The following is a 27,911-nucleotide window of genomic DNA, read 5'->3' on the forward strand; positions in this document are numbered from 1 at the left end:
GACGTCGTATTAGATCTTGCTCTAGATCTATGATTGAAATTATCTGACCACTCCTGCATAAGATATCTATATAATAATTTCCCAACCTTTGTTCACCTTTTGATACATATAATTTATTCATGTTTTGAATTGTCAACTTGAATTGCAAGTCAAAATTTAGATTGTAGTCTGATAAATAAAATATCAAGTGGCGGTTTGATATTTTCTACGTTATTCGGCCAGGCCAAACGATCAATTGGCGTATAATGAATAAAACTGCCATTTCGATTAAAAGCATATGTATAGATGTTTGGTTCCCTGGACAGACAAGCGGTCATCTATAAAGAATATATTAAGCCAGCGTACGTGTGTACTTGATAGGGTATGAGAGTGTGTTTATGAAGACGGGTTCGGCACATAAAGCACATTGTTATGATGACAGGGATGCCCTATACTTTGTGGAGTACGTAGATGTTTGTGCTTCGTAAATGTGATGCTGATCATTGGAAAACTATCACAACTTGTCTACGGCTCGGAAACATATTAACCCGGGGAACCAAATGCATCCAAGTAAGTCATGAATCAATACTAGAGGGTATGTTTCAATGTACATGTATATCAGGATTAGCTTGAATACATTTTTTATTATACCTCAAGTGAGAATCCTGCATTCTGAATGGTCAAGAGATATTTGGCATTTCACACTCTCGCACGGGAATTAGCATTGGAACAATAGAAGACAATAGAAAAAAAATAAGTAAAGTGTTTCAATAGATTGCAAATACTTGAACACTAGTTTTTTTTCTAGACGTTTGATATAATGACATAAATACTACCTGCATTACAGGGTGACAGTACCTAGTGTTACCCTCTACAGCGGGTAGTATTTATATAATGAGGTGTTACACAAAACAGAGTGTAATAAATCCAATAGATATGATGATCAAGTAGAGTTAAACATTTTGTATATTGACTAGGTGTTTCCATTAAATGATAAATACCAAGTTACTATTCCTCAAACATTGAGTTCTTTAGGGTGGTTCTCTGTTATCACTTTTCCTATAATCAACATGCAAACCATTGAAATATCTACACATAATCAAGCTCTACATCTATATATTCAAAAGCAGAATAACAATTGATTAAAACAATATTGTGTTATACCGCCATATATAAGCTAAAATAATAATTCCAAAATCACACTTGGTTATTACATAAAAAAATCACTGGGGCTTCATTACAAAGTATTGACCTCAACAAAGGTCCGTCATTGACGCATACCTACATAGTAGTTTTCCATAGGATGACGGAGGAGAAACATCTTCTAGAACCAACCATCAAAACCTATCCTTCCCGTTGGTGGATCCTCCTTCTTACCTCACTACATTTGGCCCACCAGAACATCGGTCTTAATACCTGGGGACCTATTACACAGTCTGTCAAGACCGTGTACGGCTGGCAGGATACGACTGTAGTCTTCATCCTCAATATGGGCAGAGCAGGCAGCATTCTCTACATGTGTGTCGGCTCACTCACACTAGATAAAGCAGGTAATGTAGGTATTGGCTCACTTCTGTTTGACAGAGCAAGTAACATTATTAGTATATAATAATAGTTATAGTTTACCATCGCCATTAGCATGACAAGGTAAAAAAAGACTCGATGTGTATGCGTTTGTAAAGTCAAATCCGGCCGGACAAGCGCTTCTTGTATAGATATTGAACAATGTTTTGATTGCATTAAGGTGGTATGAACGCAATGGGATACAGACATATTCAATGTAGCGCGTTAGCATATAACATATCACTAGTTTAAACAGGGTCTAAAACCTGAAACAGTTGGCTTATAATCTGAAAATGAATTTAAACGGACAAAGCCGGATTTATCAAGTCTATGTCTCTCGGAATAAACCAAAATGTTGATAGAATATAAAAGATTTCATTGTCCCTACCTGAGACAGAGCTGCAATATCATTGCATTATCATTATCATGGCCAAGCTCTGTCAGTGATAGCGCGCTTGTTTAGATTCCATCTAACTAAAACAAAGAATCAAATATAACGTTAAGTAGGTGGGAAGAACATTTCAAGGTTGGTTAGTACATTTCAATGTGTGTTCTCTGAACTATGTATAAAGGGTAGCATAACATAATATAAAATCTTGTACAGGTACAGCAGAAATGTACGATGACCCGTTTGAGCCATCAAATTACAACATCCTGATTGAAGTAGTTGTTTAAGACTTGATAAGTGTACATTACTATTTACTTTGAGGTAGTTGTACATTGTGCATTTATCTACGTCCAGTAAACGTTCAATTTCTCTTTGTCGATGTACAACTACTTCAATCAGTTAGTTGAAATTTGACAGCTAAAACGGGCCATCGAAAAAATGAAAACATTGTCAGACAAGTCGGACAACGCAAGTTAGGACTCAATAAGCCTCTCTTGAAGTACACGCATGCTTGACATTCCGTGCTCAGATCGAGGCTAAGAAAAAAACACATTGTTGTCATGGAAAATAGAAATATTTGCACATTTTCAAGCAGCATCTTGATTGTCAACACAGGTTGATATAGTTCTTTTCGACATAATTCTGATAAGGGTCCATAAAGTCGATTTGTATTTACAACATTACAATATATCTGTACATCAGTGGTTTAGTTTATGTGTAAAATAATTTAGTTCTTTTCCACACATTTCTGTACAAGAAGGGAAACAAATATCAAATCACCTGAAACATAGCTACACACCTTTGTGTATGTTTCTGGTCACTTTAGTTCGGGGAGAGTGGCACGAATTTACATATGATCTATAGCAGTCCCTAGTCAACATGTCCTACTGAAGGTAGTATAAGATTAGAATACACCTTATGGTACTACAAGTAAATCTAAACGAAAACAAATATTACTATATCTATAACTCTACATGATTTTTGGCAAACCTGACATTGAGACTGACTAAAAATATGGCCTTGAAGTTTTAGCACAGCAATGAACAATTGTTCAGCGGGTAAATATGTAGTAGCCTTTTCACAATTGATACTCTTTTGAGTCTGGTTGCATAGAATGACATTCTCAGTTAGTGCGATTCGATCCTCATCATGTATGATAACAAACTATGTGTCAAATAATATTAAGAAGTTGTAGAATGTAGAACAAAATTAAGTGTAGGCACGCAAGAACGGAAAATGAAATAAAGTACAATCGATTACAACCTAGAAATGGTCATACAACGTCCGCGTATGTATTCGTATACGTGTATTGCATTTTACCTGTTCAAGAATTGATTATCACAAAGTATTCTATTTTTCTTCAGGTTTACGAGTCACAATGCTAATCTTTTCCGTTACTATGCTGTTAAGTAACGGTCTGCGGTCTTTTAGTAGGGATAAAGATGTAGCGTTAATGTAAGTATTGTTTTGGAATGCAACAATACTGACAACAAATGGAAAATTGAAAATAGTTCTTTCAAAATTATCACTCTTGCCTTAATAAAGCTAACACTTTTGAGCAAAATGTAAATTCAGATTTGCATGTATACTGAAGAGGATGGAACTTTACGGACCTTTGATTGGTCATAACTTTGCTGTAATTGTAGTTTTTTCCCAAATCAGAGATATTTAAGTCTCTGCCTAAATCAATTATTGGTAACTGGTGTCTAGCATTGATTTACTTTTGTTTATCGTTTATATACAACTGGTATAAAACTATAAGTTTTGTATTTTTTTTTCTTTTGCAAGCCTCGTTACCATAGGAGAGTTTCTAAACGGCTGTAACGGAGTAATATCATTCGCCGCCCCACCTATTGTAGCGGAGAAGTGGTTCCCTCCAGGAGAAAGAATCACCGCCACAGCTGTTATGGTGCTTGCCGCATATGTCGGCGACGGCGTCGCAAGTATCGTTGGTAAGATAAAATACATCTCAGAACAGAGATAGCAAGCTACCAAAAAGCTGTTAAATGCGATACGCTAAAATCCAGCAGAATCAAGTGCTTATCAAAGTGACCAAAATGGGTAAACTCATATACTTTTTGGAGTGCATATTTGGATTGTACATACTTTCCCTGGAAGGCGCGACAGGTTATGTTAAATGGTCAACATAATGTATATTCACCAGTGTATTAGTACTCCATGCCCAAAGGACCCAACACATAGGCTTCATGATATTCAGTAATTGCGGATTGTACGAAAGCAGATTGACAGCATCCAGTCAGACCTTGACATTGCAAATTAATGTTAATTTTAACCATATTTGTTAGATGATACTTCAAATAATTCAGTAGGAACTAGGGATGTTTCTAATAAAAATATATATATATTGTTAAAGAATCTAAGTATTGTGGTATATTTCCAGGTCCAAAGGCGGTGGAGAATCCAGAATTACAAAACATTAGGTAAGCTTCATTAAAATGATTTAAGAAGTATTCCTAAAGCTTCAGATTACTAGAGAGGTGACAACTGCTATTTGTTTGAGTTAGCTTATTATTAAGTAAAAGTGATCACCTATTTTGTATTAAATGTGACGATTTCTATAATTGAATAATTTATTAGTTTTTATTTTGTGATAACCCAAAATGACAAAATGACTGCAGCTTTCTTATGACATCAAAATTTTAGATGAATGGGAGATGTGACAGCATTGTTTTGCATACATAACAGTCCCATCGTTATGATAATATCTCACGTGAAGGAAATCTGTCAATCTTCGCAATACATACGTATGTCTATAAATGTTGTTTGCAATATAATATTTAATATTATTTGGGATTGAATGTGTGTGTTGATCTGCTATCTGTTGCAGTGCTCTACATAACTCGACATGGACTATGGAAGGTAGTTATCAGGTTATAACGTTTGGTAAACTATTTATTATATTCTACGGGAGCTTACGTTAGAAATAGGAATTAATTAAAATTATACTAATAATACCATATATATTTTATTACACCTCCCTTAGTTCATTCACCATCTTAATAGAGCTCTGACTAAAGATCGTTCGTATAAGGACTCGTCAGGCATTTGACCTAACATTCTATAAACAGCCAATGATACTTAAAGACGTCTGACCTGCATGCAATATGGTGTGTGTATGAATGTTTCGATGTTTTAGGAGGCTGCGATATATTCGTGTTATGTTTCCTTGTGATAATAGAACCTTTTCATAGTGTTTCTTCACTAAAGCATACCGCCAAATAGTTAATCCAACAACATTCGGTGACATTATACTGATAACGGTCTATCTAGTCGTCTCCACTCCCATTATGCCAAGCGCTAAGTAGAATCTATTACATTAAAGAAACCAGAAGTAAAATGTTATGTTCTATTACTTTTTTACAGTTACCAATGGTGATGAAATGTTAGATGGATTGATGTATTATCTGTACGTACGTAAGTATAGGGACACGACTTAATACAGCCAGTTTGTGCAATCAAACTCTATTTCAGTAAAAATAATTAATCAATGATCAATATATATGTTTGTTCTTTCCAAAGCAGTTGTGAATACATATTTACATGAGCGCATTTAGCAAAATACTGGTAATTGAAGGTATAAAATATAAAATATAATTTAAGATTTTACGAAGTTTAAATTCAGTATTCAGAAGTAATATATATTTTAATATAAAATATAAAAATAGTAAACTTTTTTTTATACTTTTCGTATATGTATATTGGTTTTAAAACCTTTATCTTGCTTGCCGCTGGTTGCAGTGATGAGCTTGTGAAATAACTATGTGTTGATAACTAATGTATAAAATATGAAAACGATTTGACCACTTGATTATACATACATAGTAATAATGTAAAAATTGGACCTTTATCATTGACGTCTTTACATTTGAACACGACCTTTAAAGTTAAGAATGTTATAGTAAGATAACTGATTGAAGTCATCCTCCCACAAAGATGTCCATACGATAGCAATAACTATCAGGTAGCACTTATATATAAATACGGCCATCCGTGAAAATGCCTGAATATCAATCACCCGTGTCATATTAATTTAGAGCTGAAAAGGAGTAAATGACACACTAACCAACACCAGAATACGGTAAATGCCACGATAACCATAAAAAACGCATTTATTTTCTCAATGAATCCGCTTCAAATATAATTAACATCGTAAAATATCAAATTCCTGTATCTAAAACGTGCTGACGGAACTAATGCATTTATAAGGTAAACTAAGAATTATTGCAGTAGAAGAAAGATGAACAGATATTTATTTGGTTGCCCATGTCTAAAATGCATTTATGTGAATATAGGTCAAATAATTTGCCATCAAATCAACATTTTTATGCTTTATCAAAATTGCAATAACGGTAAATATGCAAATGTTATATCACAATTGATTATGTTCACCATTTTCGACAGATGAAATATATTTTACATGTAAAGTTAAAGAGGTATAGGTCTCTACTTTGTATTCAACATAAGATAACATAACATTGTTAATCCACAGAATGCGGCTTGTCCCTAGCACTTTTAATTGCTACAGTAGCATACTACCCAGATAAACCGTCTGCTGCTCCCAGTACAACGGCCGGCATGTCCCGCCTAACTTACAAGGAAGCATTCAAGAAAATATTCACGTAAGTGTCGTATGTCCATTTGAATGAGGATTAGTAATATTACCGTAATACTCGAATGGTTATAAAGTTATAGACTAATTACTACAAATTGAATGTTTATTAATGTAGAAGAAAACATGTCATTCATTAGCTTGTTGTTAAACAAGCTTTCAAATATTGCATTATTTTTATTTGATTTATTTCGTTTTGAATACAACATTTTGGCATTTTGAAATGTTTGTGTTGCCTTTAATGCTTCAATATTTTGTAGAAATAAACATCTGGTGTCCCTGTCAATATTTTGTAGAAATAAACATCTGGTGTCCCTGGTACTTGTATTCGGTGTTATGGTCGGTACTTACACATCCTGGGTTCAGGTTATAGACATTATATACGATCCTATCGGCTTTTCACAGGTAAGGAGAGAGACACCCATCACTTTACTTTAAATGCGAATGAAAATGATAAGTTGTCCTTGTTTATAAGGTGTAGATGGTGGGAGCGTGTAACCCTAGATACAATAGAGTCGATAGGTTTAATTTAGCGTCGGTAACATATTTCAATAGCGGATAGCCGGTTATTTTTGCTGGTGAACATTTTTAGCGATTTTAACAAAAACGGGAAAATTGAATTTAAGCGGTCTTAAAATATCGCAATCTGACTTTTAGAGTCCATATGAGTCAACGATTGCTCTATATTTCGCGGATTTAATTTTTGCGATCATTGTGATTTCCCGCGAAATAGCTAAATTATCCTCCGCAAAAATAAGCGGCTCACGGTACTAAGGTAAAACCATTGAATTGGGTTTCCATCTTGTTCCGGCTACACGGTATTAAGGTAAAACCATTGAATTGGGCTTCCATTTTGTTTTAGCTAAATGCAGGATGGATAGGATTCTCAACCGTTATGGCTGGTAGTGCCCTAGGTTTTATAGTAGCCAGGTAAGTGACCCCGCATCTATTGCGGTCGAAGGCCCCGGGGGTCAGCCCTGTCATTTGTACAATTTTTAATCCTCTCCCTATAAGGATGCTACCATTGCAATATGGGTGCTATCCCATAATTATTTGCAGAGAAGAAGTCATTTTTAAGGAAATAGCCAAATTGACCCCTTTTGACCCCGCCCCTCAGGCTCCCGGGAGGTCAGCTCCATCATTTGTACAATTTTGAATCCCCACCCTATAAGGATGCTGCCATTGCATTAAGGGTGCTATCTCATGCTTGGTTTCAGAGAAGAAGTCGTTTCTATGGAAATAGCCAAATTGACCCCTTTTGACCACGCACCTCAGGCCCCAAAGGCGTCACCCCTACGTTGCTACCATTGCATTATGAGTGCTATCTCACACTTATTTTCAGAAAAGAGGTCGTTTATATCGAGAAAGCCAAATTGATCCCTTTTGATCCCGCTCCTCAGGCTCCGGGGGGGGGGGGGGGGGGGTCAGCCCCAACATTTTGTAAAATGTTGAATCCCCACTCTATAAGGATGTTACCATTGTATTATGGGTGCTATCCCATGCTTGGTTTCAGAGAAGAATTTGTTTATATGAAAATAACCAAATTGACCACTTTGGGCCCCGCCCCTAAGGCCCCTCGGGGTCGCCCCCATCATTTGTACAATTTTGAATCCCCATCCTATAACGTTGCTACCATTGATTTATGAGTGCTATCTCATGCTTAGTTTCAGAGAAGATGTCGTTTATATGGAAATAGCCAAATTGGACCCCCTTTTGCCCGCCCCTCAGGCCCCTGGGGGGTCAGCCCCATCATTTATACCATTTTCAGTTAGTAGCCCATAAGGATGCTACCAGTCAAATTTCATATCATATAGCCATTTATTTACAGTAAACTGATGTTCAGAATTAATAGCTCTAGCTATTATACACGGTTTATGTTTGTTATCCCCCAGATTTTCCGATATATTTATGAAGCGTCTCAAGCCCGTCCTTCTATCGATGTTTATACTCGTCATATCAACATCATTATGGACATCACTTATCGCCGGAGAGTTTCTGCCATATTCAGCGTGTAAGATTTTATTTCAAATCTATCACACATATATGACAAAAGAAATTAAATATAAATAACTAAAAGAAATGTTTTCCTTAAGAATTAACAGTATTGTAATGTATCCAGATACTGATAAATGGTCTCTTTTTATCATTACCTTCATCGTTTTACGAGTGTTTCATTATTTGATACCTAGAGGGTATATTTTCAAAAAATCGTTCGGAAGATATGAATTGTTTACTGTTTCAGGGCAATTGTATGTATCTGCCATTGTGTCCGGTGGTGTGTTGAATGCGTCCTTTCCTTTGTGGTATGAAGTCATCTGTGAAGCTTCCTTCCCCATACCCGGTGGAATCATCAACGCCATGTCAGACTTTGTTTTCCTCGTCTTTGCTAATGGTTTCTTTGCTCTGATGTATATACCTGTATCAGGTTAGTCTCCTGTCGTTGTTTTCGTGTTTAATCAAATTCATTTTAGACATTTGTTTTATATTTGCATTTAGTCTTCCTTGTTGTAAATAGTCCAGTAAAGATAGGGTGTTACACCAAAATAATTGCAACAGATTTTTTTCTTTGTTTTTCATACAGATCTGACTTTGTTTTATACAAGAAAAAAAGTCGCCACAAATAAAAATTTGGGAAAGTGTTTTTCTTACCCCCCAAAAAATTAGAAAAATAGAGATATTTGTATAATTTGTCAAATTTGAAGCCAAATATAAACTTATATGGTTATCATGAGATACTAGAAAATTAATGTATGACAAGAACGTTATAAGGACAGCACAGATTGCCAAAAACATAAGTTGAAATCAACACCGGGAAAAAGTATGACAGCATGAAAATTGCATAATTATGTCCTTGCAACAGCCAAATATGCTTGGATTGTTAAGATAAAAAATGTTATAATCAACAATACCATTGATACTCATTTTGGTGGAATCTTTTTAAATAAAACTTGTTGAATAAAGGCTTTAAAGGGAAAACATTTTACTTTCACTACCTGAGATAATATGGTTGCTCAAAGTTGGACTTTTGGCCTTTTCCAAGGACATTTTGGAGTCCAAATTGAATAATATGTCTTTTTCATTCAAGAATTTTTCAGTAAGTACCGTCTCACGTGTTTAGATAGTTATTAATTCAGATTATATATAGGCTATACTCACCTAAAAGAGACTACTTTATCAAGATATCCCCAAATATAAAAGACGTGAGGTCGATCAAATCCTCATTTAGTGCCAATTTGACTATTCTTCTCTAATTGGCCAAGTCCTTAAGTTGAAATGTCAAAAATGTGAATATCTATTTTGTGACTAATCAGATTGCAAAATTCTTTGGCAGATATTACCGCCATAATGGAGAGCTCTTTATAAAGTGAGATTGAAGTCTTTTTTGATCAAATATTTGCATAGGTCAGTTTTTCTTTTTTCCATAATGGAACTGGATGGGGGTTATATAATTTTCAATGAGATTCAGGATTAAAATAAAAGTTCAAGTTCAATTTTATAGCTGAAAATCATCACAGTTCTGATTTATTTACTGGCAAAATTTTATGACAAACGAATAAAGCATATTCGAAAAATTAAGATTTTTGTATTGCAGATTTATGGACTTAGACATATTTTGGTATTCAGCCAATTTACGTGATAGGAAGTTTTTACAACTAAATAATATGTGCAGATTTATACCGGTTTTACAACAATGATAAAAATAACAAGTACAAAATATACAAAAAAGGATATAACATATTTTGAAGCATTTGCTTTTTTTATTTTCCGAAATATTAACTACCAAAATGGGTGTTTTGCCAACAATCTAAGTTTAAAAACACTTCAAATTGGCACGATCAGTCAACTTGACATGTTAATATTTAGGTTTTTTATGGCTAATGTATTATCGATCATGCATTAATATCAAAGAAAATGTAATTCTTTAAGGCATAAAACACAAACTGATATAGTTCAGGGTAAGATTTTATAAATGTTTGCATCTAATAAGAACAGAATCTGTAATGCTTGCTAAATTCAAAAGGTTTTGAGCCGTTTTCATCCTTCTTTATTCCTTGGATTGACTGAAATTATTGTATCATTTCAACTTATTTGTACTAACCTAAAGTTCGTCTAACTATATACCTGATTTCATATTTCAAATATTGCAAAAATAGCAGATATTGTACTTTAAAAGTGGTCAAAAGTGTAATTTCTACATATTTTCTTATTTTTCGGGTGTTGACTTTCCGAACATATGATTTTTGGCGACTTTTTTCATGGTAAAATACTAAGATCCTCCGACCCAAAAAGCAGAAAACAAATTCTGTTGCAATTATTTGGAGGTTAGGCCTCTATTTTTCGTATTTTTACTGGACTAAAATAAATATTGAACTTTATAAAAATATTTAATGTCATCAATTTTCTCTGTTTAACCGGAATGTTTATGGAAATTTCAGTTTTCCTTTTAAATATGGATTCCTTTTAAGCAATCGCTGCGCATGCTTTCCTGTCTCTTGTTGGTATTTATAATTTTTTTTTCACATTGCTAATGAAGCATTTCCGATATATTCATTATATTGATTATATATATACTAATGACTTTTAAAGACATTCAAAGGCATTGGTTGACCATAACATGTTGATAAACGATTGGGTGACGTAGACTAAAATAAGAATGAATATAATAGTAGTGACAAGTGTAACTCATTAACTCAATCCTCCATCCACAGACCACCGCTGGCTGACGTGGACTATGTTTGTCTGTTCACTGACTGGCTTTCTGACGTTGTTGTTATTACCAGTGAGCTATATCCGAACGGACATTGACACTGAGGCTAAGGAAGGCGACGCTTGTCATAACAACGGATTCGACAGTATGGAGATGGACATCGCTCTTCGGTGAGGACTATGGCAGAAATTGATTGACGACAAATAGAAAATATTAGCTGTAATAGTGACATGAGTCAGGATAATATTACAAGTTGCATATCATTGTGGCCTAAAATAGCAAAACGATATGCGTTGAAAGGACAACGAACAAAATATTTTAAACACTAATCTTTTATTTTCTAAAAGCACGGTGATTAAACACTTACACGATCAACCTCCAAACACAGATGATCAATGAATCACAAGCGATTGTTCACGAATCATGACGTTTTGTTCACAAATCATGACGTATTATTAACAAATCATGATTTTTTGTTCACAAATCATTATTTCTTGTTCACGAATCATGACGTTTTGTTCACAAATCATTATTTATTGTTCACGAATCATGACGTTTTGTTCACAAATCATGTTGTATTATTAACAAATCATGATTTATTGTTCACAAATAATAACGTATTGTTCACAAATCATGACGTTTTGTTCACGAATCATGACGTATTGTTCACAAATCATGACGTATTATTAACAAATCATGATTTTTTGTTGATAAATCATTATTTCTTGTTCACAAATCATGATTTCTTGTTCACGAATCATGACGTATTGTCCACGAATCATGACGTATTGTTCACAAATCATTATTTATTGTTCACAAATCATGATTTATTGTTCACAAACAATAACGTATTGTTCACAAAAAATAACGTATTGTTCACGAATCATGACGTTTTGTTCACGAATCATGACGTATTGTTCACAAATCATGACGTTTTGTTCACAAATCATGATGTCTTGTTCACGAATCATGACGTTTTGTTCACGAATCATGACGTATCATTAACGAATAATGACGTATTGTACATGAATTATGATTCATTTTTCACAAATCATGATGTCTTGTTCACAAATCATGATGAAATGCGTGTACACTGCATTTACAAATCATATCTTAGCATCCACAAGAAGTGGGATTCATTTAAAAAAAAACAAATAAATAAATATACATAATTCTGCAGTATTACAACTTCATGCATATCACAATTATATAGGACAAAAACATTCCAGAACCCACAAAAATAAAAATTGTTGTACGGAGTAGACATGGCTAAAAAGAGTGGAAGTTGTTTTATTAATTTATAAAAAAAATATATCATAAATTGTGTAAAGATGTCATAAATATAAAGATGATAAATCGTATTTTCAGCGGCGCAAGTGAACCTCAAGCCAATGAAATATATTCCATGTAAAATGCACAGGGATCTCCAAATAGAATGCATGTATAAAATATAGCACGCAATAAAAACATATCATACAATTTCAGCTCTAAATCATCACAGACCAGCCTTCATAGCAAACACATTGACTCTTAAAACCTCAAAATCATAATCTACACTAATGGTGGCCATTAAGTATTACACGTGCATCGTGTGGTACCTGTCTATAACGTCCGGTATTTTGGCTGGATATATAATTTGCCTTGCTTGTGAACGGCGTCAGCTTGTTTTGAGCGTTGTCATGGTTTCTATCTGTCTGGTATTCTCCCTATCGTTCACACATTTGTCTATAATTTATTGTGAAATGCATTGTCAGCCATTTGAATATGACAGATAGCATACAATAACTTTATGAAAACAAAACTGTGACGTCATCAGTGTCAGTGCTGTTTTATGGTTCGTGCACGGCGTGATTTAAAGTCTCCGATATACGTATAAATGTCCATTTTGTAACTCGGGATGATATGCATCCTGTTGTCAATCTCAGCAGAAAACCAAAACACTATCGCCATCAACTCTACGAATCTATTTACATCTACATTGTTGGACATTGTGTACAATGACCCCCCTCCACCTAGACATAACGTTTGTAACAAAACTTTTTTGAGATCAGCACCGGAACCCATATCAATTATACAGGACGTTAATGATACCCAGGACAACATGACAGTTTCCAGACGGTAAAGTAACACGTTTGAGTACGATGAGTCCCAATTGACCGTTTAATGTGACGTAATACATAAAAACATTGACGTCACACTCATATGCACCAGATGATGGGACTAATAGTACTTAAATGTTAGATTTATAACATGGCGTTGACTTACATTCCTATTTTAATTCTAAAGCTACAAGATCTATCAATACAAATCACATAGCTATAAATAAATTGATGTGCTATCAGCAATGTTTTTTATCCTAGATGAGTGTGTTAACCAACCTATATGGCCTAGGTACATGGTTAACAGGTGAAAAAGTGATGGTTGTATCTTTGATCCTTTTACCATGGCCTAAGTACATGGTTAACAGCCGAAAAAGTGATGGTTGTATCTTTGCTCCTTTTACCATGACCTAGGTACATGGTTAACAGCCGAAAAAAGTGATGGCTGTATCTTTGCTCCTTTTACTTAGTCCGTCGTTCTTCACATTCCTTTAATTTATTCATTTTTGAACAGCTGCAGTGCATCACTTTCTGTTGAAAAATACACATCCAAAACATATACATGTAGAAAACAGACACATTTAAAAAAAAATATGAAAAAAATGTTTTAAGAATGTAATGTAATAATTTATTTAAGCTAGAATTAACGATAGGAAAAGTCTGTAATGTGATAAAATGTGTATAAAATATGACTGTATGTTATTTTGTCTAGTGGCTTTGGCGGGAGTTTAAGAGATACCTAAACGGTGTAGACAAAGTACGATATACCGGTGATTAGTCCACCTTCCGGTGATAGTAACGTCACAAAAATCACGTCAAAATATGGGGTCATAATCACAGGGTGTTGGGACTAATCGACGCTAAATTGTATTTTACTGACGTCATTTTGATATCACGAAATCTACGATTTGGTCAAACCTGATCTAAAATGGTTTAGCTAGATAATTGGATGCACGACAGTGAATCACATGTATGCTTATTTACACTCGTCCATTCAAGTGGCGTTTCATAAATCATACAGCTTACCCGATAACATCCATCGCTGAGCAAGGATCTGTTGTTTTTCGTCTAGTTCAGCTCTCACATTTGTATCTAAAGTAAAATTATTTTACTAGTAGTTTGATTAAAAACGCCTATTTTCCGTTGTATCTGTTTATTTCACTTGTCATGACAATCCATTACAGCCAACCTTAGTATTGTCGATGTCATTAACTTAGATGGTCAAGTTACCGTAGTGCGAACTCAAATACGGCGTCTATATTCCAGTATAGAATGCATTAAGGAATATCTAGGTCACAACATACGGTTTCAGGAAAGTGGGAAGTAGAATTAAAACATTTTTGAAGTGTCCCTCACTCTCTCTCATAATTATTTTAAAACTTTCATCAATCATAGTTAATTAATTCAAAAAATGAAATATTTTATGAAGAACAAACTTTGTGCAGAAGTATATATATCAACTCTATTTGATATTAATGTATGAGTATCAACACATTTTTCATCTTCCGAGTTTGCATATTACAGAGTTATCTGCACTTCCGGGTAGGTATTGATTGTGATTTTCTTGCATTGGATAATTACCCTTTTCTTTCTGTTTCCTGTCTCTGCGACAGACACAGCACGAATAGATGGATGTAATCGGACGACATACCAAGTTTAACGGCACAGGGATTCTTTTTCGGAACTCCATAATCACCTGGCTTCTGTGGAACCTCCAAAATGTGTCTGAATTCTCCTTTATTTCTTCGAATCGAAAACTGTAGAAAAAATTATCAACGCATTAGTACTGGGACTAAATCTAGCATAAGGCATATAGTAAATTGTCAGATACATTCTAAATTACAGCATAAATTATCATCTGGAAGAGAATCACACTTTTTACATACTGCGACCGCTATGACGTAAAAATGTAGGTCAATTAAATTACTTCCTTATACACATTTTAATTGAAATTGTTGAATTATATGCCTATAAAAATACCCATTTAAGGGCTACATGGTTCATTTGTAATTCTCGCATCAATTCAAAACCATGTAAAACCATTTTTCATCATATTCAGAGACTGATAATCCCCTTATACCATTTATCCTTGAAATTATGCGACGAATTTAAATCATTTAGATGACATTGTGGTCGCTTAAACAACATATAACTGTCAAACACTCAAAACTTCTGTCTAGCATTTCTCATTGGCATTGTGTTAAATTTCTTAGCAAAAAACGCCCCCTGTTCCATATCTATATACTATCGGCTATTACTATGTATGATTCAAAACCAAATGTGCCTGCCGTGTTTTTGAGAAAAAAAATAGAAACCATTTTGTGAACCGACAGGCGGACGGACGGACGGACACGGCGATTACCATTTGTTTCCCGCTTTAAGACGGGGCTCTGAGGTCCGTCATGTGCCTTAGGAACTGAAACAAGTAAGTATCACTAAAAACGTTGTAATCATTACCTGAACATAGCAATGATGAGATTCACCAGTAGAAGGTTGAGTATGAGAACGAAGAACACGGACAATACGGAGACTGTCCAGTCTTTTTCAGGACACCTAACGATGTCCGGATTGTTCATGTATTCGGTCTGATTGGTGCTACACGCTTGGCTGTCGGGGAGTTCACCTGGATTTAAAAAAAAGTTCAGTGTTTATCTCATCTAATGAAGGTCATGGTAATAGTGAAACAAGATATAATTTTTGTCATCTCAAAACAATTGACGGTTCGCCAGCTGTCAATCAAATCGATATGGTATTGCACGAAACTTTGCATTTAGCACTGTGTAAGCTTCAATGTAGACAAATCCGAAATAATTGCAATACTCACCACTGATCTCATCCTTGAATTCGCCATATATCGACCAGTATGGCAGATACAGGATTTTCCACACACTCCAGTGCTGTATACCCAGTGTTGAGAACATGTCGTAGTGGTTGGGGTAGAGATTGGCGTGGTAAAACACTCCCACGCTAACAATCAATATAAACATGACCACAACAAATCGCATCAGTTCTTTCAGCTGTAAATAAAAGAATGCGATATCAGCTAGTAAATTATGTTCATAATGCAACACACTATGACTAATCGAATCTAGCAAATACTAAATTAAATATCTCACTGCATTTGAGACCAAATAGCTTTTCGAGTTTATTTAATCCCTTTTTGTTCAATTATTTTATGTATCAATCTTTATACATATTTTTCATGTAAATGGTATGATATTGGGTATACTATATAGATGACGAGCCGATAATGTGTACAACAACAAAAATCAATGTAACTCTTTCATACGAAAATACACTGAAGAAATTATTTCTTGTGTCCTGACGTGTGGTAAGACTTTCGTCATTTTTGTCATGACGTTACAATGGCATTTTTGACCAGCAAAGCCAATGAAAAATGCTCTAGTTCATATAGCACTAGTCTAATAGATATACTAGAGATACTATATGGAGAGTGTTGCTGAATACATTGATAACACTCACTCCTTCCTTTAACATGATAATAGTTGGTCCTATTGTCCTCTGTATCAGCAACACATGCAGAAAACGCATGTACATGAGAAATAACCCAATGGCATAAAACCGTCTGGATATACCGAACTCTGTTGTTTCATGCAGGAATCGAATACATATCGCAATGATCAGCATCAGGTACGAAACAAAATCCATTGCATTCCAAAAGTTGTTCATGTGGCTGAGAGCTCTGTTTCTCCATTGTTTCCTATATATAAGGTTCTTGTAAAATAAAACACAGCATATTTGAAAAGTTCATTGCAAAACAGTATTCGAATATGTTGCTTCAACAACTACCGTCTACTGTTTACAATTCCAGTATGAAAAAGTAATACTTAAAGGAAATGTTATCGACCTTCAGCCCTATGTTTAACTGCGCTCATTTTGAAAATTATCTTTGGTGTGTTATGTGGTAAAGTTCAAGTTCAGGTTTTATTAACTGACTCATCAGCTGAATATACATATACATTATTTCATAACATTCAAATGGTATATTATTGAATATAAACATAAACGTATTCACCCAATACTTAAACACGCTTAATAATACTTAACATATTAATTCATTATAGGGAGTACTGTTATTATTGTTTATTAAATATCATTAAAAAGAATGAAAAAAATAAAGATAAAATATATTTTAAATTTTAAAAATGAAACACCATCAAAACCACCACCAAAGAAATTACATTATTACAGTGGACCTCTGTTCAATCTGCATTAACCCTAATTTGTATCGCCATAAATACGTAATTCCAACTCAAACTAACCGGAAAAGAGGCGAGGAAGTAACCGTCTACCGGACAGTCTGATGTGTACATTTATTATGCATTCTTGCATCACATCTATAGAAGATGGTACTGAAGTGTGGAAGCATATATCTGTTTGCCTCAAAATATGCAAATTTTTATTGAACTGTGGGAGTATTTGTCTATTTGTCACGGAAATTATATGTGAGTTATGGGGGTTAAACAGAAGGATCAATTTTCTGTTTAGTCCAGTGTGTTGGAACCAAATGATATTTTTGGATGAAATATTATGCATTAATATGTTGAAAATAAACCAAAACGGAAAATAAAAATTTCTATTAAAAAGGGCAAAGTGACTTAGTTTTGTAAAATGCAAATTATGTAAAAAAAAAAAAAAAAAAAAAAGTTCATTTGGTGCCTTGGTGAGTTAATTGTTATATATCATATTTTATTGCATTATAAAATTGATAAAATATGTTTGATATTTTATTAATTTATTCATTTTTTAATATTTAAAAAACGCTGATTTATCAGACTGTTAGGTAGATATTGAAATTTAGCTTTAATTATTCTGAAGATCTACATTATATATTCAATAGCTAATAAATTAAAGCGCGTAGTTCCCCATCTTAAAATTAGAATTAGACGTACACTGTACTATAACTTTATTTCAATCTGCCAATCCATACTACCTAGGTCTTGAAGAAAGTCATTTTATTAGCATAAAAGTTCGGTGATTTCAGATCTAAAGATTTTTGATAAGATGCGATAAAAACGGTATAAAGCTATTATATTAATAATCCAAAATAAAAGGCCAAATAAATTGATAAACAATTATTTCTATGGAATATATATTCAGCCACTATAGGGCCTTCTTCAGCCTAAAATAACACTAACACAGCGTGTTCATCTACATGATTGTTTACTTTTTTCAGAATCACTTTAAATGATGGACGTGTCATCATCAAATTGTGATAATATTATTATTAGTATATCTATAATATTTTCATTATTTCTATGAACGCGCACCATTAAGATATGCTAGAACATCCAGTGTATGTTTCATACCAATGCATGTCGAATGTATGATGCCAATGCTTAATTATATTATAAAAGCGAACGACCCCTTTCAAAAATTAGAACGAAAAAAAATTTCCCTCGCAATATAACGCATTCATAGTTTGTAAAGAGCTTACCATTAATGTATTGATGGTCGGCGGTACGTACTCTTCCATAATGTCGGCAAAAAGGAAGAGGTAAGAACAGTATTCATACACCGATTTTTCGTCTATAGGCCATTTTTCTTTCGTGATGTTCGTCATCACAAAAGCACTAAGACATACCAGGAACAAACCGAAGAAAAACTGTAATAAAATACAATTCAACTCATTTAAAGCAAAAATCAACCATATTGGTGTGAGTTCGAAATGCACGATATGTTCCCTTAAGCAAGAATTTCATTAAATATGTTGAATCAAATTAAAGTTTCTCAGTGCGTATTTATCTAATTGTAAAACTTACATAGTGTGTGATGAATTTCATGACGGGAGCTTTCACGATAGCCAAAAATAGTGAAATCTTTTTCTTATCATGATACAGCAACTTGAGGCAGCAGCAGGTTTTTGTGGGCTTTGAAATAATAAAAATCAATATAAACAATATTTCCAGGGGGTTACATTGTTTACCCGAATGTATTTCGGCTATCAGTATAATGGAGACTCCATGTTAAGTCATATAACAATTTAAATACATAAAAGATATACGTGCTATATCTGCTATTAATAGGTATTACGCAATATAACATTATAACAATGAAGATCTAATATTATAACAAAACCTCTAAATGAGCTGCAGTAAAGTGAGAAAGAGAACGAAAGAGTATAAATGAGGAGAATACAATGTGATACCAAAATGAAAATAAAAGAATGGAAAAATAATACGACAGAAAACAATGTACAATGATGAAATGGCTCCGTGCCAGAGGCACGAAATATAACATACATAAATAAATAGTAGACTAGACATTAACAGCACAATTTAATAAATACTAATTTCATTTCACTACATTTTAGATTAAACAACTCTTTGTTTTATTTCATTAATTTAATTTTATTTATTTTATATATATTCAAAAACGTTTATTATTTTTTTCTTCATTTTTTTGTTAACGAGTTTCTTTATATATGATATGACTATGCTATGTATAAATTGTATAAATACATGACGAGCCCATTCTGAGTACAGAAAGAAAAAAAACCCAAAGTGTCCAAGCAGCATTTCGAAGATAACACTTTTAAAACCTTTATGTACATATGCCGCTTGGTCACTTGTTTGATGAATATTATAAGACTCTTTCATATTTGGATATTAAGGACACGGGTATTCTACCCGAGGGTTACAAAATGTTTTAAAACCCGAGGCTTGCCGAGGGTTTTACAACATTTTGTGATCTCGGGGGTATAATATCCCTATCCTTCATATCCACGTTTGAAATAAATTCGAAAAAACGCGACTGCAAGTGAATTCTCCGTACATAAAAATTGCGTGATATTTTCAACGCGTATCCCGTTGTTTGTGTCTTTTAAAGTAAACCAGCTTAGTTTCTGGAAAAATTGTTAAAATTGTACCGAGAAAATCGTTTTGTTGACGCTGTGACGTCACGCGGCTTTATTGCATGAGTAGTCATGCAATACAGCTTCAGGCGATAAGAGTGTGTTGCTCTAGACCAGCCTGTATTACACCCGTAGGTATGAGAGACCAGCCAGTATTACACCCGTAGGTATGAGAGACCAGCCAGTATTACACCCGTAGGTATGAGAGACCAGCCAGTATTACACCCGTAGGTATGAGAGACCAGCCAGTATTACACCCGTAGGTATGAGAGAAAACAGTGTCCACACAGTGCTAGTCATCGTCATTTAAAAAATTCCGTTGGGGTCTCAAATACATCTGAATCACATTAGGAGCCTCTGAGAGCTTAAGTATGATGACATTACTCTAGAGGCAATTTACATAAAATCTTTCCAATGGATTCATTATTTTGAAAACCTATAGACTTTAACCATTTATGCTTGTGCATTTTTAACGTTAGAAAACATACTGTTTGTAGCTTAGGTAACAGCCACGCTCAAGACTTATAACTGTGTCACAAGTATACTCACTTTGGGTTTTGCTATATCATCATGATGAAAGAAGTCACCACCGTGAAAGATCCTGCCGAATGTTCTCTGAGGGACATGGTGAGCTACAAATGAATAAATTTTCCGTTCCTGAGAGAATTCTAGGGCGTTTTCCCGAATGCCCCACACCGGAACCTTGTTCTCCCCTTCTAATACGAAGACAGCCTCTTGTTCATTGAGTTCATACATCTTTTGAGTGACATCAATAGCTCTCTGACGAAAAACACTGATGAAAAATGAAATATAAACTAAGCGTGATATTGACCATTGCTATTTACTGACTATCAATTAACTTAACACATTTTACTGATTATCAACAAATTTAATTCACTGCTACTTACTGAGCATAAAAAAAATCCAATTTTCAAATAATTCATAATAGAAATAGATTTGAATTACCGTGAATGAAGCAGCATTTCTTTTTCCATAGCGGGCTCCGCTAAACCATGTGCTTTTCCTGCCATTTTTCTCAATATAGCACTTGCAATGAGTGCTGTAACTAGAAATATTTAAACGTTGGTTGAAATGATTATATATCTAAAAAAAATAAAACAAAATACATCTATGCAGACGATTTACCTATGTATTTCTAAATAATAATATAATAATAATAAAATCATGCAAGGCAATTAGTCATTCAGATCAAATAACTTCAGTAAACATACACTGACACTAAAATAGATTTTACGATTCATTTATTTACTAGTAAGCTACAGCAAAATTAACCATTTCATAAAAGCATATAGATAATTACGGATAGGTTCATGGGAACGCTTCCAAAATATCTCTGCCATATCCATTTTGTTGGTTAAGACTGCCCACAACAAAAAGTCAGACGGGGTCATCAATTTACTGTCCGCTCCTTTGGGTTTATGGACTGAAAGAAAATGTTAATTATGAAATGGAAAACATAAATTGACTACTGATACATAGCTTTTGAAGAGATGCGAATTGATGAAGACATTCCCATTAATAAATGTCCAATATGATAATAAATCACTTAACAGGAGGATCATTCAATTCATTAAATTGACTTCCTTTTGCTATTACTATATACATGTGTATTATCTTTTTCTTTTTACAAACTTTTTTTTAATATCCTTTATCTCATGCAGGAGTGGCTTCTAGACATCTAGTTTTACACTTTAATTTCAAATTTTCTTGCATGATTATCAAAAATATAGCTTTGTCTTACAAAATTGTAATACAAATACAACCTTGAAATGTGCCTGCTGTGTTACAGAGATGACGTCGATCAACATCAACATGATACATTACCCGCACTATAGGATATGAGAGCGCAGCCAATCTTCCATGCATCCTTCTTCTTTTTCAACTCTTCTCTTGGAAGCTGAACAAATAAATCAATCAATACATTAAATGGAAGTTTTATTGAAAAACACACAAACAATGACAGAAAACAAACCGATATAAAAATATTTTCATCAAATCATCAGTATCTATATTATTCTGATATTATAAGACTCTTTCATATCCGATTATGAAAGAGTATTTTTCTTTCATACCTCGACGTTTTATTGCAATTTTACAACCATAGAGAATATTCCGCCATTTTTAAATAAATTCGAAGAAATCAAAAAAAAATTCCGTTGTTTGCATCTTTATAGTAAAACCATTCAAGTTTGTGAAAAAAATGTTAAAATTTTACCGAGGAAATAGTAATTTTGTTGACGTCGTGACGCCACTAGGCTTTATTGAATGGGTAGCCATGCAATACAGCCTCAGCCGGCATGAGTGTATTGCCCTGGACTAGCCAGTATTACACCCGTAGGTATGAAAGAAAACAGAGTTATTTCCCCTCGTTTCACGGCGTCAGTACTATATCAGTTTTTTTATAATCAATTAGTTTCCATTATTTACCCTTAGATCTCTAAGGTGTAAATAAAATTGATAACGAACGCTGTGCATATGGTTTTAACCGTGAAGATAATCCAAATTGTCATTTACATGCCCGAAAACGTATCGGTCTTATTTCAATTTTAAATGATTATATTCCAGTCTGCTTACATGCATTTATGCAGTATATCTAAAATTATTGTAATTACAGACGTCAATACATTCCAGATACAAAAAGTTTGTACAATAATTTTGACTCCACAAATATAAGATATTTTTATATTGTTATTTGTATTAGTGAGGGCTTCAGATAAGTTTAGTAATGTATCTCTCAAACCTCCTATTAATAATAAGATATATTTCTTACCTGTACGATTTCCGCGATACATGTCCTCGTCTGTAACACAGTGCATCAGCATGATTTCATATTGATTAAAATCGATTAGTATTTCATTTTAAAATAAATTTCGGTGAAATTAAAAAGATAGTTTATTGAATTCTCAATGTTAATAGGATTTTCAGTATGATATCTGATTTCAAAGACCTGGCATTTTTATAAACCATAGATGTCATATCAAGATCAGTGAATAAAGTGTATTTTACCTGTTTGGCTTCACATTTTTTCCGTTCTTTTTCCATCTAAAAAGAAAAAAAAAAACTTCGCACAGTCTTAAATCGGTGATAAGGTAAACAACTGAATCACTTATTTGTAGAAATTCAACTCACTACACAGGTGAATTATCTGGAATTCTAACAAACTGGAAATGGAATTGGCTCATCTTTACTTCCTTATACACGAAAATCCATATTGCACGCTGTGCAAACATGCGAAAGAAAGAAAATGAACTGCATTAACGACTTTACTTTTAATGGAGAAAGCTCAACCAGTGTAATTGCAGCATTGTATATATATGCAATACTAACAATTAATTTTGAGTTTCTATATACGTATAATGATTATAAATTTAATCATGTTGAACGCGAATACTACATTTGGAAGTAAGTATTACTTACCTGTTTATACAGAGACCTTCCATCGTTATAATTAGTATCATTCATATCGCCATCCGACCATTCTAGTTTAATTCCTTTGTCAATAAGTAGCTCCACAATATCCGTCAGATTTTCTTTGAGTGCATAACACAGCAGGCTTTTACCCAGCTTAAATAAATATCAAAACAGATTATTATAATGGAATTTTACTTATTATGATAATAATTACCATGAAATGTATTGAAACCATTGAGTTCACCCCATCCAGATCATAAGTTTATTCATTTATATTATTCATAAACCATATATATGTAGCAGATTATTTTCATTGACAAAAAAATTGTGTTTTCATTTTTTAAATAGTATTTTATTTAATTTCTATTTAACAGACTAGTAGTATGATGATATCTAGATGTAGTAATTATTGGACCAAATTATAGATGTCAATTTCAACAAATTCAAATATTCCATCCGATTAATATTTGAATATTCAACTATTGTTTTATACATTTAAAAATCAAACGTTGATCACGTCAATTAACAATAATGTTTACTGTTTTTAGTCTCAATTACAGACGCAATAAAACATCTCATCTCTAAGTTAGGATATTTCTTTCATTAAGAGTTTGTTTATTGCAAGACGTAATACTGCAGATTACATATTATGTACTATACATGGTCTTTTTGAATTTGACACTTGATCACAATTTTTGTTGAGTTTATTAGGTCTGCCTAGTGAGGTTAGTACCACATGTCGTCATTTTTGTAACTCAATTCAATTCAAGTCATTGTATTCCGAATGCAAACGGCATAAAGGATTACAATAAACATACATATGACAACATATTAAATATGTGCAAGATGGGGGAGAACACAGCCAATGTAATACAACACAAAATATGATATACATTACAAAAACATGTGTGAATATTAATAAGTTTGCCATAAGAAAACAAGAAACGAAAGTATATGTGTATCATACAGTTACAGTTAATTTACAATTGCAGTTTTCAAACTACATGAATTATAGAAAAGACAATTGGTAATGTATTGGTAATGAGAGATCTTGGTTGCAATTTGCTAAGATAAATTTGTGTTCAATACATGTATTATATAAATAAACTGCTTAACTATTTAATAGTACTTTTCTTCTAGTTGTTGCCTGAATTAAATATTTACCAAAATTTCTGAAAGTTTTTACATGGGTACTACAAAATAATTCCATTATCTTGAAAACAGATGGTCGACGATAAAAGTATGGTTTTAAATATTTTACCATTAAATCTAAAAATCTTGGACAAAATAAAATAAAATGGACTTCATCTTCAACCTCATGGCTATCACAACAAGTACACAACCTTTGTGGTCTAGGGATACCGATGTATCTACCAGTTTCAATGTTTAAAGAATGGGCACTTAATCTGTATTTGAATATTATTCGCTTTATTTTGAAAGTCAATCGTTTAATGAGATAATCCTGTATCATAAGCTTATCAACGATATGATTGTATATAATGCACTAGGAAGAACTTTCTAAACTAGTTATCATTTCTTGAATAAAAATGTCTTGCAAACGTTGTTTATACAATAACAAAAAATATTTTTCATTTTTAACGCTCTGTACATACCATATATCACCAAAACCGAATGAACATAAATCTTTTTTCAAGTGATATACCCAATTATCTTTGCAATTAGGCTTTTTGATATTAAGTTCAACTAATTCATCATAACAAGCCCTCAATATGCAGTTTTCGGTCTTCAATAAATGAAGCCAATATTTCGCAATATTAATCTTTCTCGTAATGTGAAAAGGAAAACGTCCCAATTCAAAATAAGCCATGGGATTGTTAACAGATTTTTTTAACACCCAATGTTGACTTTAAAACCATCAAATGTAGCTTTTCAATTCGTGGCGCAGTATTATAGCCCCAGACTTCGGAAGCATAATTCAAAATACAATATACGTAAGTATATTTTTTTGGATTTTTGTATTTTTGTAGTTTTGTATTTTCATTCAATATGAACTTTTTCATTTTAAGATTAAGAAGATAAAATGATTTTTTGCCTTTTATAGCAATGTTGTTCTGTGCTATTGTTAACTTACCATTGTAATTAAAAAGTAAACCTAAATAACAAAACTGGTCTACCACCTCAATATCTATACCATCATATTTCCAGTGTTCATTTGGTAATAAACGCTTGTTTTTTCTGAATACTACAATTTTGGTTTTATCTATGTTTACGGCCAAATTCCATCGATCAGAATATCGTTTCAGGAAGTCACGCATATTTTGTAAATCATCAACATTTTCGGAGAACAAAACAGTGTCGTCAGCATACATGATCAAAAAAAGATTAAGCATCTGTATTTGGTAACTCTGACAATTGGATTCAATAAATTTTGATTCCATATCATTTACAAACAAAGAAAACATTATCGGCGACAAAGATTCGCCTTGTAATAACCCGAACTCTAGGTCATACATAGGAGATAACTCGCCATGTAATTAACTAAAAGCTTTACGTCCAAGGCCATAAAACTTTGAATATTTGAATATTTACTGACTATGAAACCACCAGACCTCGATTTAAACTACGAACTCTGAAGTGAGTGCTAATTTCATTCTTAATTGTACATGTATATACACGCGCACTTTACCTGTACGATTGTCGGACAGTAAATTCGCGAGGGCCTCATAATACAACATATTTCTGGCTTGTTGTTAATACTTGATTTGATGTTTTGTTCTCGAAAATTCGAATAACATTTTCCTAATCGAATACCATCCTACCGAACTAATATTTTTACGCAGTTACTTCTTGAGAAAAGCAGCATTTTCATTTTTTACTTTGATGAATTCATTCAAACCCCTTTTTTTAAACTAGATTATCAAAGAAGACTATAATGATTATTGATACCATATAGAAATAGTGGAAATATATTGAGGTTAAAAAAGGTGGTACAAAATTATAACGAAGCGTATACTAAGTGGTGCTGCTCTGTCGATCGTTATACTGGGTTGGATGTCAATGTCCTTCTAACAGCCAGAACTAATTATGCTAAGTCATATATTAATCAGGACGTTATCACGTACTTTGTAACACAATAGCTTTTAAGTATGTCCCTATGAGCCATTATTCAATAGTACCATTATCAGTTCGCATTGAAATCAATGTATGCTGAGATAAGTACTTTTGTCTCGGTTTTAAGATCTACATGTTTTGCCTGGAGTATCTGGTAAAGCATGCAGCATGCAACTGGAGATAGTTTTCTCTCGCCTTTTCCTTCTGTATCAGTCGAAGTTTCACTTGAAGGTTGAGATGATGGCGAAACGACGCGTGCTGTGGGTGTTTTAGGTCGCATCGCAGTATCATAAATCGGGGCAACCTTCCTGCTTCGTTGATTGATGCTGTGACTGCTCTTCGTGGCAGACGGTGGTTTACCTAAAAAAAAGTTAACAATGGTGTCAGCAATATATATACAGAGTATAATGTTTTATTGGTGGATACTCTTCTACATTTCTCAAAGAATGTGACCTTCTATTGGTACCTGCACATAAATGTGTTCCAATGACTAATTACATTATGCATTCATTGCCCTTTGCGATAGGGAGACATGACGATTTTTTTACCAAAGCCATGTAATATTCATGTCTCCGTTAATGCCACGACAATGCATTGTTTACTATACCAACCCAATATAAAGTTTTTCCTATGCCACAATACAAGCCTAGAATTGAAGCTGTTTGCCCAAACACTGTAGGGCAAACCTTACAGTTATTGTTAAACCAGACCTATCTTATCTTTCAGCCAAAATCAAGAAAATGTCAAATACATGTCAACAACTAGATAATGTCAAATACATGTCATCAACTAGATAATGTCGAATACATGTCAACAACTATATAATGTCAAATACATGTCAACAACTATATAATGTCAAATACATGTCTAAAACTAGATAATGTCAAATACATGTCAACAACTAAATAATGTCAAATACATGTCAACAACTATATAATGTCAAATACATGTTAACAACTAGATAATGTCAAATACATGTCAACAACTATATAATGTCAAATACATGTCTAAAACTAGATAATGTCAAATACATGTCAACAACTAGATAATGTCAAATACATGTCAACAACTATAAAATGTCAAATACATGTCTAAAACTAGGTAATGTCAAATACATGTCAACAACTAAATAATGTCAAATACAAGTCAATAACTAGAAAAACGAA

At 33.4% G+C, this 27,911-nt stretch overlaps 2 protein-coding genes across 6 annotated transcripts in view; one reads left to right on the forward strand and one right to left on the reverse strand.

The window, feature by feature from the left end:
* The first annotated feature begins 1,282 nt into the window (after positions 1 to 1,282).
* LOC138322073 (solute carrier family 49 member 4 homolog) lies at positions 1,283 to 11,492 on the forward strand. Its single transcript, XM_069266127.1, has 12 exons — positions 1,283 to 1,529; positions 3,295 to 3,385; positions 3,719 to 3,882; positions 4,332 to 4,371; positions 4,779 to 4,810; positions 5,315 to 5,365; positions 6,441 to 6,570; positions 6,857 to 6,965; positions 7,423 to 7,490; positions 8,453 to 8,571; positions 8,803 to 8,985; positions 11,270 to 11,492. The coding sequence occupies exons 1-12, from the start codon at positions 1,283 to 1,285 to the stop codon at positions 11,440 to 11,442; spliced, it is 1,407 nt and encodes a 468-aa protein (XP_069122228.1). The 3' UTR covers positions 11,443 to 11,492.
* A 92-nt stretch (positions 11,493 to 11,584) lies between these two features.
* The window catches only part of LOC138320483 (transient receptor potential cation channel subfamily M member 2-like), a 108,700-nt gene continuing 92,373 nt past the window's right edge, over positions 11,585 to 27,911 (reverse strand). For 2 of the 5 annotated variants that reach the window (XM_069263460.1, XM_069263462.1), the window contains 16 exons: positions 26,855 to 27,105; positions 23,680 to 23,826; positions 23,269 to 23,304; positions 23,033 to 23,062; positions 22,087 to 22,159; positions 21,563 to 21,685; positions 21,208 to 21,307; positions 20,791 to 21,034; positions 19,151 to 19,258; positions 18,826 to 18,993; positions 16,851 to 17,102; positions 16,192 to 16,384; positions 15,825 to 15,990; positions 14,949 to 15,124; positions 14,394 to 14,459; positions 11,585 to 13,898 (listed from right to left, as the gene is read on the reverse strand). In XM_069263460.1, the coding sequence (XP_069119561.1) occupies positions 13,864 to 13,898; positions 14,394 to 14,459; positions 14,949 to 15,124; positions 15,825 to 15,990; positions 16,192 to 16,384; positions 16,851 to 17,102; positions 18,826 to 18,993; positions 19,151 to 19,258; positions 20,791 to 21,034; positions 21,208 to 21,307; positions 21,563 to 21,685; positions 22,087 to 22,159; positions 23,033 to 23,062; positions 23,269 to 23,304; positions 23,680 to 23,826; positions 26,855 to 27,105 (2,168 nt within the window). In that variant the 3' untranslated portion in view covers positions 11,585 to 13,863. The remainder of the gene's footprint in view (positions 13,899 to 14,393; positions 14,460 to 14,948; positions 15,125 to 15,824; positions 15,991 to 16,191; positions 16,385 to 16,850; positions 17,103 to 18,825; positions 18,994 to 19,150; positions 19,259 to 20,790; positions 21,035 to 21,207; positions 21,308 to 21,562; positions 21,686 to 22,086; positions 22,160 to 23,032; positions 23,063 to 23,268; positions 23,305 to 23,679; positions 23,827 to 26,854; positions 27,106 to 27,911) is intronic. The other 3 variants (XR_011208194.1, XM_069263461.1, XM_069263463.1) reach the window with 3 other exon arrangements.

Source organism: Argopecten irradians, chromosome 4 (assembly GCF_041381155.1).
Source record: "Argopecten irradians isolate NY chromosome 4, Ai_NY, whole genome shotgun sequence".
NCBI lineage: Eukaryota > Metazoa > Mollusca > Bivalvia > Pectinida > Pectinidae > Argopecten > Argopecten irradians.

Excerpts from the sequence above, each read along its gene's own strand:
- LOC138322073 (XM_069266127.1), top strand. The coding sequence starts at position 1,283 with ATGACGGAGGAGAAACATCTTCTAGAACCAACCATCAAAACCTATCCT. Across the intron at positions 1,530-3,294 it reads ACTCACACTAGATAAAGCAG|GTTTACGAGTCACAATGCTA; the intron begins GTAATGTAGGTA and ends ATTTTTCTTCAG. Across the intron at positions 6,571-6,856 it reads GCATTCAAGAAAATATTCAC|AAATAAACATCTGGTGTCCC; the intron begins GTAAGTGTCGTA and ends AATATTTTGTAG.